This window comes from Amblyraja radiata, chromosome 28 (assembly GCF_010909765.2).
Source record: "Amblyraja radiata isolate CabotCenter1 chromosome 28, sAmbRad1.1.pri, whole genome shotgun sequence".
Classification (NCBI taxonomy): Eukaryota; Metazoa; Chordata; class Chondrichthyes; order Rajiformes; family Rajidae; genus Amblyraja; species Amblyraja radiata.
Genome location: NC_045983.1, coordinates 8776317 through 8791268, shown reverse-complemented (window position 1 = coordinate 8791268; position 14952 = coordinate 8776317). Strand labels below are relative to the sequence as shown.

The window sequence follows — 14952 nt, the reverse complement described above, 5'->3', positions numbered from 1 at the left end:
TGGGAAGCCATCAGACCGACAGAATCACAACTGGTGATCCTGGATGGAAACAGTACAGCATAGAACAGTACAGCACGTGAAGAGGCCCTTTCACCTTCACTTACAATTTCTCTGCCCAGCGTGATGGCAAAATTAACTAATCTCATCTGCCGGCACATGATAGATCCTGGCATATCCATGTATCTATCTAAAAGTCGTAAACATCACTATCACTTCTGCCTCCACCACCATGAGTCCAAGGCACCCACCACCATCTATGTAAATAAAACTTGCCCTGCGCATCTGATGAAGGGTTTCGGCTCGAAACGTTGCCTATTTCCTTTGCTCCATAGATGCTGCTGCACCCGCTGAGTTTCTCCAGCACTTTTGTATACCTCCTTTAAACTATTTCCCTCTCACCTTTTAGCTAGACCCTCTAGTCTTTGATACTAGGGCCCTATACAACTGCAGAAGGACCTCTTTGCTCCTATACTATGCTCCTATACTAAACTCTTGTTATGAAGGCCAACATGCCATTTGCTTTCTTTCCTGCCTGCTGTACTTGCATGCTTACTTTCATTGACTGATGAACAAGGACCCACAGATCCTGTTGCACTTCCCCTTTTCCCTTGACACCATTTAGATAATAATCTGTCTCCCTGTTTTTGCTACCAAAGTGGATAACCTCACATTTATCCACATTAAACTGCATCTGCCATGCATCTGCCCACTCACCCAAACTGTCACCCTGCATTCTCATAGCATCCTCCTCACAGTTCACACTGCCACCCAGCTTTGTGTCATCTGCAAATTTACTAATGTTACTTTGAATCCCTTGATCTAAATCATTGATGTATATTGTAAATAGCTGCGGTCCCAGCACCGAGCCTGGCGGTACCCCACTAGTCACTGCCTGCCATTCCGAAAGGGACCCGTTAATCCCTACTCTTTGTTTCCTGTCTGACAACCAATTTTCTATCCATGTCAGCACTCTACCCCCAATACCATGTGCCCTAATTTTGGCCGATTTATCTCCTATCTCGGGTTAAGATAGCAAAGATAGCTATAGGATCTTTGTAAGATAGTGTGGAGCTAGTTGAAGCTTCACTGAACACAGAAACCCTGGGATTCTCTGCACCAGGCTTCACAACAGCCTTGACACACCTCACCCACTTTCCTATGGGAACTACAAACTTGAGAGTCTGTCTCTGCACCATCCCACACAACACCTTGGCAGTCTCTGCTCTAAGATTAATGTGTAGCTTCCCCTCCTCCGACTAGACTAAACAAACAATAACGTAGCACGTAGCTTGGTTTGCTAATACTTCAAGAATATATTAACATTAGTTATTAGAATGTAATTTTAATTGGTTATTAACACTGAAGGCAGAGACTGATTCTTGGTTAGTGCGGGTGTCAGGGGTTATAGGGAGAAGTCAGGAGAATGGGGTTAGGAGGGAGAGATAGATCAGCCATGATTGAATGGCGAGTAGACTTGATGCAACTTATCAGAATAGATCCCGATTGGTAATTCCATTAGCTGATAGACAGTGTACAACTTCAATTGCATTGGGCATTTCTGAGCAGAATTTTGAGAGCAGTGCGGTGACTCGGATTGTGCTGCTGTCCAAAGATACCAGTATATTTGCTGCTGTCCATGTGCGCGAGTAAATAAAGTGTGTCTGGAAAACAAATGCAAGCTGTCAGAGTCCGGTGCATCTGCGACCACAGGTTCCTTGGAGCTTCCGCCGAGATGGCGAACCTTTAGCTTCGCTGTCCGGGAAAACGGAGTCGAGCCGCGGCGTCGGATCTGTCCCGAGGCCGCGACAGCTCAGGTTTGAGCAGGTGGGACCGAGACTGTGGCTGGACGCAGATTTCTTCCCGTGTGGAGTAGTGGAGGTACATCATCAGTTTGGTCGCCGCAGAGAGAGAGAGAGAGATGTGTGTGTGTATATATGAGAGAGAGACCGAGAGAAAGGGAGAGGGATATATATTTACACCCTCATATATATATATAGAGAGAAGGGGCGAGAGAAAAACGGAGAAAGTAAGTAGCAATTGTGGGGGCGAATAGCGATAGAATAGCAATGGTGACAGGAGGTTCGCAACCCCTGTAAGTTACAGGGTCCCGCCGGGAAAGCCACGGCAGTGGGAGGTTCGAGTCCTGGGACGAGGCGCCTGTGCCCGGTTCCTACGGACAAGGTCGAGCCTTGGCGGTCAGGGGTTCGAGCCTGGGACTGGGGACCTGTAGCCGGGACCCACGTTGAGCACAGAGAGGAGGGCGTGTAAGAGTGGGGAAGAGGACACTTTGGGTTAGAGTGGATTTTTTTTTGTTCATGTGTGAGCGTGAATGAATAATTTGAGCGCAACTAAAAATGAGGGGGGTTGGGGGTCATTAAAGAACTGCCCCAGGTCAACCAAGGGGGCGCCGGCTGCTTGTATGTGATTGCATTATGGCCCCGAGAGTGTACAGTATGTTGAGAAGTGGGAGACGTGGAGGAAAGGAGCGGACACGTTAAACGCAGGGCCGTCTAGAGTGGTCGCAGAAGGTACTGGAGAAATGTAAGAACAACGTGGACTGGTCTAGTCTCATTATCTGTACTTGATCTCACCTGGCCCACAGCTAACAATTGCCTGTTTCCTTTGTCATCCATACTTATTTGCATATCTTTCACCGGATACTCGTGTGTGGTCGTGGGTACTCGTGGGTGGTCGTGGGTACTTTAGTTCAAAGCCTTTGTTTGCTGACCGGTGAATTTCATTGGCTCATTGCAAAAAAAAAAGGCATGTATAAACAGCTCCACCTCTTGTGAGCGGCCATTACGCATTTTTTCCCCCCTAAGAGATCAGACGGTGGAACATGGCTCCCAGGAGAAGGAAGGTTCAACGCAGGGGCAACACACAACCCCCATCACCACCCACCAGGCAGGTGGAGATGGCACAGGTGGAGAATGCCCTGAAGGTGGAGAATGCCCTGAAGGAGGAAGCCCTGGAGTATGCCTCCATGGAGGTAGGCCTTGTCCCCACCACCACCCCATCTGGGACTGGCCTCCCTCAAATCAACAATCCAGGCACTGCTGCTGTTACTGCATCAATTAAAGCTGACCCAGACACAGCATCAGACACCAATGCCTCAATGGAAGTGAAGGACAGGAGGAAGGTTTTGCCTAATACCTTCAGCAGGGAGCAAGAGGGAGACCTGGAAGAGTGGAAGCCCACATTACTACAGAACAAGGTCAAGGAGTTCCCTGACCGTACCTGTAAGTACCTACTTTTATTGACTGCAGTAGCTCTTCCATTCTCTTGTGGGCAAGCAGGCAATTAAAACAGGCTCTTTTTTTAGACAAAAGTGCTGGAGAAACTCAGCGGGTGTGGCAGCATCTATGGAGCAAAGGAATTGGGTGACGTTTCGGGCCAAAACCCTTCTTCAGGCTGATGTAGGATTGGGGGGGGGAGAAGAAAGGAAGTGGAGGAGCCCGTGGCCTGAGGGAGAGCTGAGAAGGGGAGGAGACAGTGAGGGCTACCGGAAATTGGAGAAGTCAATGTTCATGCCGCTAGGGTGCAGACTGCCCAAGCGGAATATGAGCTGCTGCTCCTCCAATATCCGGTGGTCCTCACTCTGGCCATGGAGGTGGCCCAGGTAGGCTGTGGGCCGAGGAGCTTTATTCTGCAGTTTCGTGACCCAAGTCACCAAACTACATGAAATTTTCACATATTGTGTAAAAAAATTTATATAAATCACCCCTGAAACTCGATATGAAGAAGACTTGCACATTTTTATTAAATTAGAGAAAAACCGGAAAAATGTCGGGAATTTTTTAATCCAATCAAAGCACGTTTAACATTGATTTGTCTGCCAGTTGGCCAATCACGCGCTTTGTTTCAGGCCAGCACACAAAATGGCTGAGGGGGCTTCACAGATGCCTGTTTTACTGGAGATAAAACAGTATCTGTGTTGTTCTGTGGAACAGTGTTGTTCTGTGGAATAAATGTCGTGGAAACTTGCAGCAGGTTAATTGTATTTAGTGGGAAAAGCATAAAAAAGGCTGAAGAAAGTGCTGCTAACTGGATTAAAGTGCAAGAAAGCCTTGAAAGTCCCTGCTGATGTGCTGGAACACAAAGAAGGCCCCCGTGAACTAACTAAAAGGTAAGACTAAAGTCTGAATTTATGAAAATCTATTTGTATGGACTTTAATTAATTTAATTGCACCATTTTATAATGTGAATAAATTCATTCATTCCTTCATGAATGAATGAATGAATGAGTAAGTGAGTGAGTGAATGAATGAATGAATAAGGAGTGAATGAATGAATTAATTAATTGATTTATTCACATTATAAAATGGTGCAATTAAATTAATTAAAGTTCATACAGATAGATTTTCATAAATTCAGACTTTGTACCTTTTAGTTAGAGTTGGTCCCTGGGGGCCTTCTTTGTGTTCCAGCACATCAGCAGGGACTTTGAAGGCTTTCTTGCACTTTAATCCACTTCGCAGCACTTTCTTCAGCCTTTTTAATGCTTTTCCCACTAAATACAATTAAAGGGCTTTCTCACGGTGCGACCTGAAGCAAGACTTAACAAGAGTTTAACATCGTGGGAACCTTCTGCGATAGCAGTACGGCATTCGTGGACCACCGAGGACCTCCGTGGCGCTAACGGCAGGTAGTCGTGTAACTTTGTACGGTCGGGAGAAAATTCAAACATTTTTGAATTTCTCCAAGAGTGACTTGAGCAGCGTTGCAACATTGTATGAACGCAGATGCCAGTGCGATATCCGTAATGACTCTTGCGGGTACCGTGGGAACTCCTGCGAACAGTAAACCCGGAAGCTTGACAGAAGGGACATAAGGTGAGTAAAAAAGGTGGTCTCAATATCGCCAATGGACCATGTGTCCATCGAGGACGTCCCACCTAATTGTCATTGTTTGAGAATCTTTTTCACAGTAGAAAGACTTGCAGAGATGCCTCTCAGAAAAGCGCAAAGAAAGGGGTCAAAGAAAGTCAGAAAGTTTTTAGCCATGCAGGTAAATGAGGAGGAAACTCAGCAAGAGAGGCAAGAGGAGATGCCAGAGATACCACTGCCTGTGGGCTCCTTGGAGCAGGGAGAGGGTGATCAAGGTGGATTTGAGATTGCCTCCCCAGTAGCTGTTGCCTCCCCAATATCCTCAGCAGACGATAACATAAAGGGAAGATGGCAGAAGGTAAGGCCATATAACTTCAACAGGGAACAAGAGGGGGAACTGGTGGAGTGGTACCAATGCAATGAGATTCTCTATGACAAATCCAGAGAGGATTATAGAAATAGGGAGAGAAAGCGCAACCTGCTGGAGACGAAGGCTGTGGAGTATTCCGGGTGCTCATGTGAGTATCTATAACAATATATTAGTTTATGTACAGGAGAACAATTTAATGTTATCCATGATTTAAAAACATACAATGCTACAGATGTAAAAGTGCTGTTTTTGCAGTTACCTTTAATTTATCTTATAAGTCTGTCTGTTCCCTGCAGCTGCAATGTAAAAGTAGTGGCAGACAGCTTTTACACCCTCTTTGTTTGAAGTAGGAATCGTGTCTCTAAGAGCCATAAAATAAATTATGCATGAGGGCAGGCAATTTTCACTTGTAATGCTTGTCTTCAAAAAGGCCATCTGTATTGACCAACTTGTGCTCTGTTATCCAAGAAGAACAAGAAATAGCACATTAAATGCGGAGGGCATGCTCTTAAACAGGCCTCTCTTTACTGACCAATACTTTAATTTAACGGAATAGATCCAATGCTTAAAGTTCCATTTAATTCCAGCACTCTACTTTAATGCAGATGACCAACTCATGCAATGGTTCACGAATCAGAGGACCATCTATGGAAAGGTCACCGCACTTGGGACCAAAACAGGGTCAGCTGGCAGCACACTGACAGAGAGGAATAGGTGGATCGAGGAGAAGTGGCGGTTCCTATCGGGGCATATTGTGCGTACAGTGACCAGGACTAGCGCACCCAAGGTACTTTTATTACAACAGATTTTTGAGGTCTTGAGGCTCTGGACACCATGTGTAAATGACTTCATGTAATTCCTACAGGAAAAACACATCATTGAACAGGCGTTGGATGATCCTCTGGAAGGGACTTCCACACCGAGCCCATCCACCAGCCAACAGCACCGCAATAGGCACAGTGCAAGCATCGGCCTCACCACACCCAGAGGTGCTGAAGAAGGGACAGATGTAGACAGCATTAGTAGTGTGAGTATATAAACTTGATGCTTATTGGACAATGCACCCACCCAGCATTTTGCTGATTTTTATATTTGCGCTCTGAATTTTCAGCTCCATAAAACTATTCGAGACTGCGAAAGATTGTTGCGGGAAGGATGCGTGACACCAATGGGCTTCACGCACAGGGCATTCGACTTCTGTCGCTCAATGATGGAAGATGAAATAAGTGATGGTGAATGGGATGTTTCATGGAATATGATAAATGGTGCGATCACTTATAGAAATAACAAGGTATAATAACTTTATTCATAAAGCGCTTTAAACAACCGCAGTTGCCACAAAGTGCTGTACATGAGAACTCGTGGACAAAATGTTATTACAAACCATTAAAAACCGTAAAACGAAGGACTAAAAAACAGTAAAAATTAAAAGACATTAAAAGCACTAAGAACAGGAGCAATGTCTCAGCCAGTGTCGAAAGCCAGAGAATAAAAATGCTTAAAATTATTCCCTTCATTCAGCGTCTCTGTTAAAAATCTTTATTTCTCACATCATAAAGCAACATAGTTTTAATGTGTGGTGTTGTCTGTGCAGTTAATGGAAGCACGTGCACCTGAGGCGCAGCGTCTACTGGTTCCTCGGCCTCGCCCACCTTACTTCTATGACCAGGTATTAACAAAGATATGTGCGCTTCCCTAACTTGATTCATAATCTGTGGGTTTTTTTTACATTGACTAATACATAACTCTGTGATTCTAAAGTACACAGACAGGCCCTATGGATTGCCGCGTGCAATGGGGGGACATCCACCATTCCGTGCTGAACAGGTAAACTATTGTGTTTAGTGCGATATAAATTAAAAAATAAACATTAGCATCCGCATATGGACAACAACTTATTCATGAGTTGTGTTAATGAGATTCAAGAGAAGAACTCTGATCTTCAAAGGGAACTTTAATGAAAGGTCCCGCAATTGTAAGGTCCGTGAGAAATTTTTCACATGTACTTCTTAATTTCCTTCTAGAGACACTCACCATCACCTCTGATGTTTGCAGAGCTGCAGCCTGCTCGAAATCCACCTTTGCCTATTGTTTACGGAGAGGTCCGTGCAAAAAGTCCTTTACAAGAAAGGGCAGAAGGTTGCGCTGACGTCAACTACCTCAGTTAACCCTCGGAAGCTGAGAATATTTTTTGTGGTGTTTCAAATAACAGTTTGAGTTTTCGTTTATTTTATTTGTTGGCCACTCACCATTTGGTGTGACATCTATAGTCCTTTGTAAATGTCTGTATGTTAATTTATGTGTCCTTTACTCTTGTGCATTTTTTTTCTCTGTTGGTGGCTCCACATTTTATTATATCCTGAAGTGTGATAAAGCTTTTACCTCAGCATTTTGATTGTCATTGCTTGTTTACCTCACTGCTAAATAAATTTATTTTTTACTATCAGCTTGATGTCTGCAAATCGTCATTAATACATCACTACAAGATGAATGTCTCTAATGTTATAATCCCTCTCATGCTGAAACACAAAATACCTTAATGGAGGTGATATAATCACATTTCACTCATTTACATTTTTGAGTGTGCAGGACCCTGAAATGTTCAGCTATTTAAACGTGTTCTTCACCTCTTGGTAGAAAATGAAATAAGACAATCAGCACGGTAAATGTGATACAAAGTCTTTATCCCTATTTGACAATATAAGAAGACGAATTCTGTCACATATTGAGAGGAGATGCATCACACAAAACATTTGTCTGTAAAAGGGCCTCGCAAACACGAAATACAACAAATGAGGCATGCGAGATTATTTAAAACACATATCCATCAACCTCCGCTACAAGCGTGAACTCAGGCATTTAAAGGGACAATGCAATGTTCTAAACGGCAGGTTTTGCGACGAACATCTTATAGGAAGCACTTTTCAGAGGACAACACTAGGAAGTCAGCTTATAACATGCAGTAGTGTTCCTGTGGTTGGCTACCCATCAATATAGCTGTCCTGCCACGGCACACTCCCCAATTGTGAATTGTAGTAAGCGCAGAGATGGTCTCTTTGCTCTTTCACACTGGATGTGCCCGAGTCACCTTTCAAACGCTGCAGTGAGACCATTTTCAACTTGTTCGCACCACTTCTCCAAGCACCTAGTGTTACTTCCCCTGTGTCACTGTCCACTATGTCACTGTCCTGGATGGATGTTGCTGATCCAGCAGCTGCACCTCTCATTCGGATCAGGTTGTGCAGAACACATGCTGCATATACTATACTCTCCACATTCTTGGGCCTCTGCTCCATTGTCTTGAGCAAGCATCTAAATCTGTTTGCCAAGATGCCAAAATAATTTTCTACAACCCTCCTGGCCCTTGACAGCCTGTAATTGAAGATCCTCTGTTCCCTAGTTAGATTCCTCTGTGGATATGGCTTCATAATCCAGGGCCGTAGTGCAAAGGCTTCATCAGCAACCATCGCATATGGGATGTCCAGGCTGTCTTCTCCTGACAGAGGTTCTGGATCAGGCATGCCTGCTGTTCCACCTTCCATTTTCTTTCCAAGCCAGGTTTCTTTCCAAATCCGGCCATCACCAACACTTCCAGGTGTGCCCACATCCACATACAGGAAGTCGTAGTTATAATCAACCACCGCCATGAGTACAATTGAGTGGAATTTCTTGTAATTGAAATAATTTGAGCCACCTCCGGGTGGTTTACGAATTGCCACATGCTTGCCATCCAAAGCCCCACATGCAAAGATCATAGAGGAGCAAGATAGACCACTCCTCCGAAATCCAATGGACTGACGTGTAGTACGTGACGGAACGTCACGGCCGCCATTTCTTAATGCGACACGCGACTTCCGGTATGCCACCCGCTGTGATCCAAAGCAAAGATTATAGAGCTCCTCTATAATCTTTGATCCAAAGCAAAGATCCTCGAGTATCTTGTAGCGGGAACAGCCCCCTCCTTTGCGTAGTTTCCCTTGCATTGTATTGTGCAGTTTCCCTTGTATTGCTTTAACACACACTGCACAAAATTAAATTTAACGTATATATATTTATATGTATGTGTGTCTGTGTGTGAGAGGCAAGTTAGAGATAATAAAGTTTATTCTCATGGATCAGAAGCAACTTTGATTTAAATAATCACTATTAATTCATTTGTCATGTAAGATGATGTACATAAACCATAAAGGCAATTACATATATAATTATATAGTAATAATAAAGATATGCATATATATATATTTATACATATACACATACATATATACACACATACATATATACACATACATACATACACACGTATACACATACATATATACACATACAAATGCATACATACATATGGATACATTTATATGCATACATACACACATATATACATACATATATACACACATATACAGGTGCACAACCTTTTATCCGAAAGCCTTGGGACCAGACACATTTCGGATATCGGACATTTTCGGGTTTCGGAATGGAAGATTTTTAGCGTAGATTAGGTAGGTAGCGCTGGCGGCTTGGAAAGTCTGGAGCGGTGGCCTCCTCCCCGGAGACCGCGGAATCATTGTAAATCATTGCTTAAATGTTAGTCAGTTAGTTTGGAGGGATTTTATGTGGTGTGGGTGAAGGGGGAACTTTAATTCTTAGTCCCCTGGCTGGTCAGAGAGGCGGGGAGCGGGCAATGCCATTCCGGGTCGCCATGCAGTACTGTGCCGCGGCTCCCACATCACAGAGCTGGGGCTGCGGGTGTCCGGCCGCGCTGGATTTGGATTTGTAGCGCCGCGCAGCCAGGGGTAGAGTTCGCCGTGGTCGGAGCTACAACCGGCGCCGCCCGTGGCTGGACCACCGCAGCCCGGAGAGCTGTGGGCCGCCGACTCCCAACATCGTGGAGCTGCGGTGGTCCGGCCACGGGCGGCGCCGGTTGTAGCTCCGACCACGGCGAACTCTACCCGTGGCTGCGCGGCGCTACAAATCCAAATCCAGCGCAGCCGGCCACAGCCCCAGCTCCACGATGTTGGGAGCCGCGGCACAGCGGTCCGGAGCTTACTGCACGGCGACCCGGTAAGGCATTGCCCGCTCCCCGCTTCTCCGACCAGGTAGGGGACTAAGAATTAAAGTTCCCCCCAAAAGCCCACCAAACTAACTGACTAACATTTAAGCAATGATTTACAATGATTCCTACCCTCCCGCGCAATATACACTCACCCAATATACTCTCACCTTCTCTTTTACGAATGGGGATTTAGTTCCCCTTTGTTGGAGGACCGACCGGAGGTTCCGCTGTCACCTCTGCAGGCCGCCCTCGGTGAACGTTTTCAAGGACCTTTCTTCAAGGACCGAAAAAATGTCCGCTATTCGGAGGTTTTCGTTATTTAGATCTTCGGATAAAAGGTTGTGCACCTGTACATGCATATATACACATACATATATATTTATACATATGATCATTTTCCAACGATCAATAGATTTACGATCAGTTCCTGTGGATTGGAGGATAGTTAATGCTATCCCACTTTTCAAGAAAGGAGCGTGAGAGAAAACGGGGAATTACAGACCAGTTAGCCCGACTTTGGTGGTGTGAAAGATGCTGGGGTCAATTATTAAAGATGTAATAATGGGGCAATTGGATAGCAGTAAAATAATTAGTCCAAGTCAACATGGATTTATGAAAGGGAAATCATGTTTGACTAATCTTCTGGATTTTTTTGCCGCAAGGCTTGGTGTTGGGGCCGCAACTGTTTACCATATATATTAATGATTTCGAAAAGGGAATTAGGAGCAAAGCTAATGCATGCATACCTACATATTTAAATTCATCTGATAAATTGGTCAAATAACATGGGCACCTTCTTGCTTTTTTTGAGACATGGATTTTATAAATGTGAATGTCTCATAGCAACACATTTGTGGGTCACCAGTATTTTGTACCAACCCCCACAATTTCAAATAATTCTAAATTGAACTTCTTAAACAAGGAAAACAATTTTTATTTACATCATTTTGTGTGGCTGTCAAGGTGGCTGTGTTGACTGTAATTATGAGACTGCCGGGCAGTATCACTGTGAATGGCGGTGGCTGTGTGTTTTAATGCAAGTGTGAAAAGGAGAGTAAATTTAAAGAGACAATGTGAGAACCATCAGGGTTTCATCCAAGAACCAATTTAAAGGCAAGGTTCCATCAATTACAGTATTTTAATTGAAAATCTTACTCTTAATATTCTTCCTAATTAGGCTTTTTGTGTTCCCTCTTGAACCTTGTGTCTCCCAGAGCCTCTGGGGAGGTTCTGGAGATACAATAATCCAATCTTGAGGCAAATAACCATCTTTAAAACTGGCATTGCCTCTGCCTTTAATTCTACATTCTCCAAGGATGCTGGATGCCGCAACAATCTCTTGCAACAAGTACAGAAAGGCAGTCAACTGCAAAAAGATCAAAGAGAGGAAAGAGTATGGAAGGGAAAGGCTTTTCAGAATCATAATCAGATTTTATTTGCCAAGTATGTTTTGCAACATACGAGGAATTTCATTGGCCAGGTCAGTCATACAATTAAAAGAAACAGCACTCAAAAACACATTTTAATACGGACATTCACCACAGTGACTCCTACACATTCCTCACTGTGATGGAAGGCGAAATAAAGTTAAAGTCCCTTCCTTTTATTCTTCCTCGGTCGGGGGCCTCAAGCCCCCCGTTCAAACTCCGTTCAATGGTGAACTCCTCTTGGTCTCCAGGCCTATAGTGCTGCACAAATCACTGCACCACATGCATCTATTTATTCCCTTTTCACATGGTTCATGCAGCTGGATATTAACTTGCCGACATGGAAAGAGATGCAGTGAGCATTCAATAGTTCAGACTTCTGGGTGAATTAAGGGGCTGCTTGATGGGCTGAGGGTAATCGAGAATGGCTGATTATCATTCTTTTGGAAGAACTGATGGAAGTTCTTATGGAAAAGCTGATGAATTGACTACGGAATGAGCTGGTGGGCTCGAGGATTGCTGGATGAGTGTTCTAGAAACATAGAAAATAGGTGCAGGAGGAGGCCATTTGGCCCTTTGAGACAGCACCACCATTCATTGTGATCATGGCTGATCAGCCCCAATCGATAACCCGTGCCTGCCTTCTCCCCATATCCCTTGATTCCACTAGCCCCTAGAGATCTATCTAACTCTCTCTTAAATCCACCCAGTGATTTGGCCTCCACTGCCCTCTGTGGCAGGGAATTCCACAAATTCACAACTCTCTGGGTGAAAAAGTTTTTTCTCACCTCAGTCTTAAATGGCCTCCCCTTTGTTCTAAGACTGTGTCCCCTGGTTCTGGACTCGCCCAACATTGGGAACATTTTTCCTGTATCTAGCTTGTTCACTCCTTTTATTCATTTATATGTTTCTATAAGATCCCCTTGCATCTAACAAGAGTGTTTTATTGTCATGTAGAACAATTTCCTGCATCTAGCTTGTCCCAGATAGAACAATTAAATTCTTACTTTCAGCAGCACAACAGAATCTGTAAACATAGTACACTGTAAACAATATGATAAGATAACCCCTCATCCTTCTAAACTCCAGTGAATACAAGCCTAGTCTTTTCAATCTTTCCTCATATGACAGTTCTGTTAGGTTATTTAATGGTTAGGACAGGTTTAGAGGGGTATGGGCCAAATGCAGGCATGTGGGACCAGTGTAGATGGGACATGTTGGCCAGCGTGGGCAAGTTGAGCTGAAGGGCCTGCTTCTACGCTGTGAGACTCTCTGACTAGGTGATCTGTTGAGGCTGGTGGCATGCCATGAGGAACAACGGGCATGGACCTTTGTGAACCACCACCTGGTTGAGTCTCCTTGAGTCACCATTGGCATTGATAATATCAGTCAAGGGTTGATGATCTGCAAAAAACAAGTTGGTCTCATTCTTGTTCTCTCATGCGATACAGGCAGCAGCTCTGAACTGCCTGTGTTTGCCCTCTTGGCTGTCTTGTCAAATTACGCTGGAGATTAGAGTCACTCCTGAAACAAACAGTGCCTTGTGATCCACAGGGGAAAAAATAAAATCTAAATGCAGAGCAATGGATGGTTTAAATCAAAGAAAATTATACAAAGAGGCCGTTAGAGCAATACCGATCTAGGAAACTGAGAGCAGATTTTACAATGCATTTAAACCTCTCCCATTTTTATGAGATGCATTCCTGGAATATGTAGGAAGTTTATTGTAACCTAGTGCCCTAGTGTATTAAGGGCGGCATGGTGGTGCAGCGGTAAAGTTGCTGCCTTACAGTGGGTGCTGTCTGTACAGAGTTCGTACATTCTCCCCGTGACTGAATGGGTGTTCTCCGAGATCTTCAGTTTCCTCCCACACTCCAAAGACATACAGGTTTGTAGGCTTGGTATAAGTGTAAATTGTCCCTAGTGTGTGTAGGATGGTGTTAGTGTGCGGGGATCGCTGGTCAAAGCGGACGCGGTGGGCCAAAGGGCCTGTTTCTGTGCTGTATCTCTGTAAGAAATAGAAGCAAGGATAAGCCATCTAAGTTCACACCACCATCAGTAAGATTATTGTTGATCCTGCAACTCAACACCTTATTCCCACATTCTCTCCATTATCCTTCATCCTTTTCGTATTTGAAAAAAAATATCTCTCCTTTCAAGGACTCGACTTCCACCATCTCACGCGATAAAGAATTCCAAGATTCCCAGCCCTTGAGTGAAGAAACTGCTCCTTGTCTCATTACTAAATATCATGACCCATATTCTGAGACTTTGGCCCTCGTTCTAGATCACTAGACCAGCCGCAATCTCCACCCACGAATCCAATCTAAACAGAGATAGACACAAAATGCTGGAGTAACTCAGTGGGTCAGGCAGCATCTCTGGAGAAAAGGAATAGGTGACGTTGCAGGTCGGAAGCCTTCTTCAGACTGCGTTCTGACACTTCTTCTTCTTGCGTATGGCGTGCACAGCCTAAAGTTGTAGGACAACTTGTTCTATTTGATCTTATTTGACTGTGCACACCGGGTTGATTGCATTTGTCGAAACAGGGCGGACCACGTGAAGGTTGCAATCTGACACCAAAGAGCAAAATGTCCAACGTAGATACAATAATAAATATATCGCCATTTGCATTAGTTTTGTGCAGTTAACAAATCACAATTTCACACAATGTACATAAGACGGCAGTTATTTGACAAATACTCTGCAGTTCGGTGTAGGAGATCTTGTCGACGAGTATTCTGGACCCACTGTTGACATCTGAAATTACAGGAGATATCATTTAGGATTAACTAATAAGAAAAAAGATGATCATAACTACATGCCTGAACAATGGATGATATATCACTTAAATTCAATTGTTTTCAGTTGTGTGGAGAGACCTGTATGTTGAAGATGCTTTTTGCCCCTAATAAGTCAATTTACCTTAAATGTAGAAGAGCTTATTAAAATCTTCTTACAAAGACCATTAAATCTTTTCTTTCTATCCTCTTTTGGACCCAAGGCATAGCAGAGCTGCCAACTCTCACGAAGAGGTAAGGGAGGGAGAGAGGGAAGGGAGGGAGAGGGAAGGGAGGGAGATCGAGAGAAGAGAGGGAGAGAGAGAGAGATCGAGAGAAGAGAGGGAGAGAGAGATCGAGAGAAGAGAGAGGAGAGAGAGATCAAGAGAAGAGAGGGGAGAGAGAGATCGAAAGAGAGGGGAGAGAGAGATCGAGGGAAGAGAGGGAGAAGGGGGGAGAGGGAGAGGGGGAGAGGGAGAAGGGGGAGAGGGAG

At 44.3% G+C, this 14952-nt stretch overlaps 1 protein-coding gene and 1 long non-coding RNA gene across 2 annotated transcripts; both read left to right on the top strand.

Moving 5' to 3' along the window:
• Window positions 1-2644: 2644 nt before the first annotated feature.
• LOC116989136 lies at window positions 2645-6813 on the top strand. Its single transcript, XM_033046362.1, has 4 exons — window positions 2645-3239; window positions 5802-5983; window positions 6308-6428; window positions 6791-6813. The coding sequence occupies exons 1-4, from the start codon at window positions 2840-2842 to the stop codon at window positions 6811-6813; spliced, it is 726 nt and encodes a 241-aa protein (XP_032902253.1). The 5' UTR covers window positions 2645-2839.
• A 39-nt stretch (window positions 6814-6852) lies between these two features.
• Window positions 6853-7282, top strand: LOC116988800. The gene is made up of 3 exons (XR_004416073.1): window positions 6853-6865; window positions 6958-7023; window positions 7221-7282. It is a non-coding gene; the product is annotated as an uncharacterized LOC116988800 (long non-coding RNA).
• The last annotated feature ends 7670 nt before the right edge of the window (window positions 7283-14952 follow it).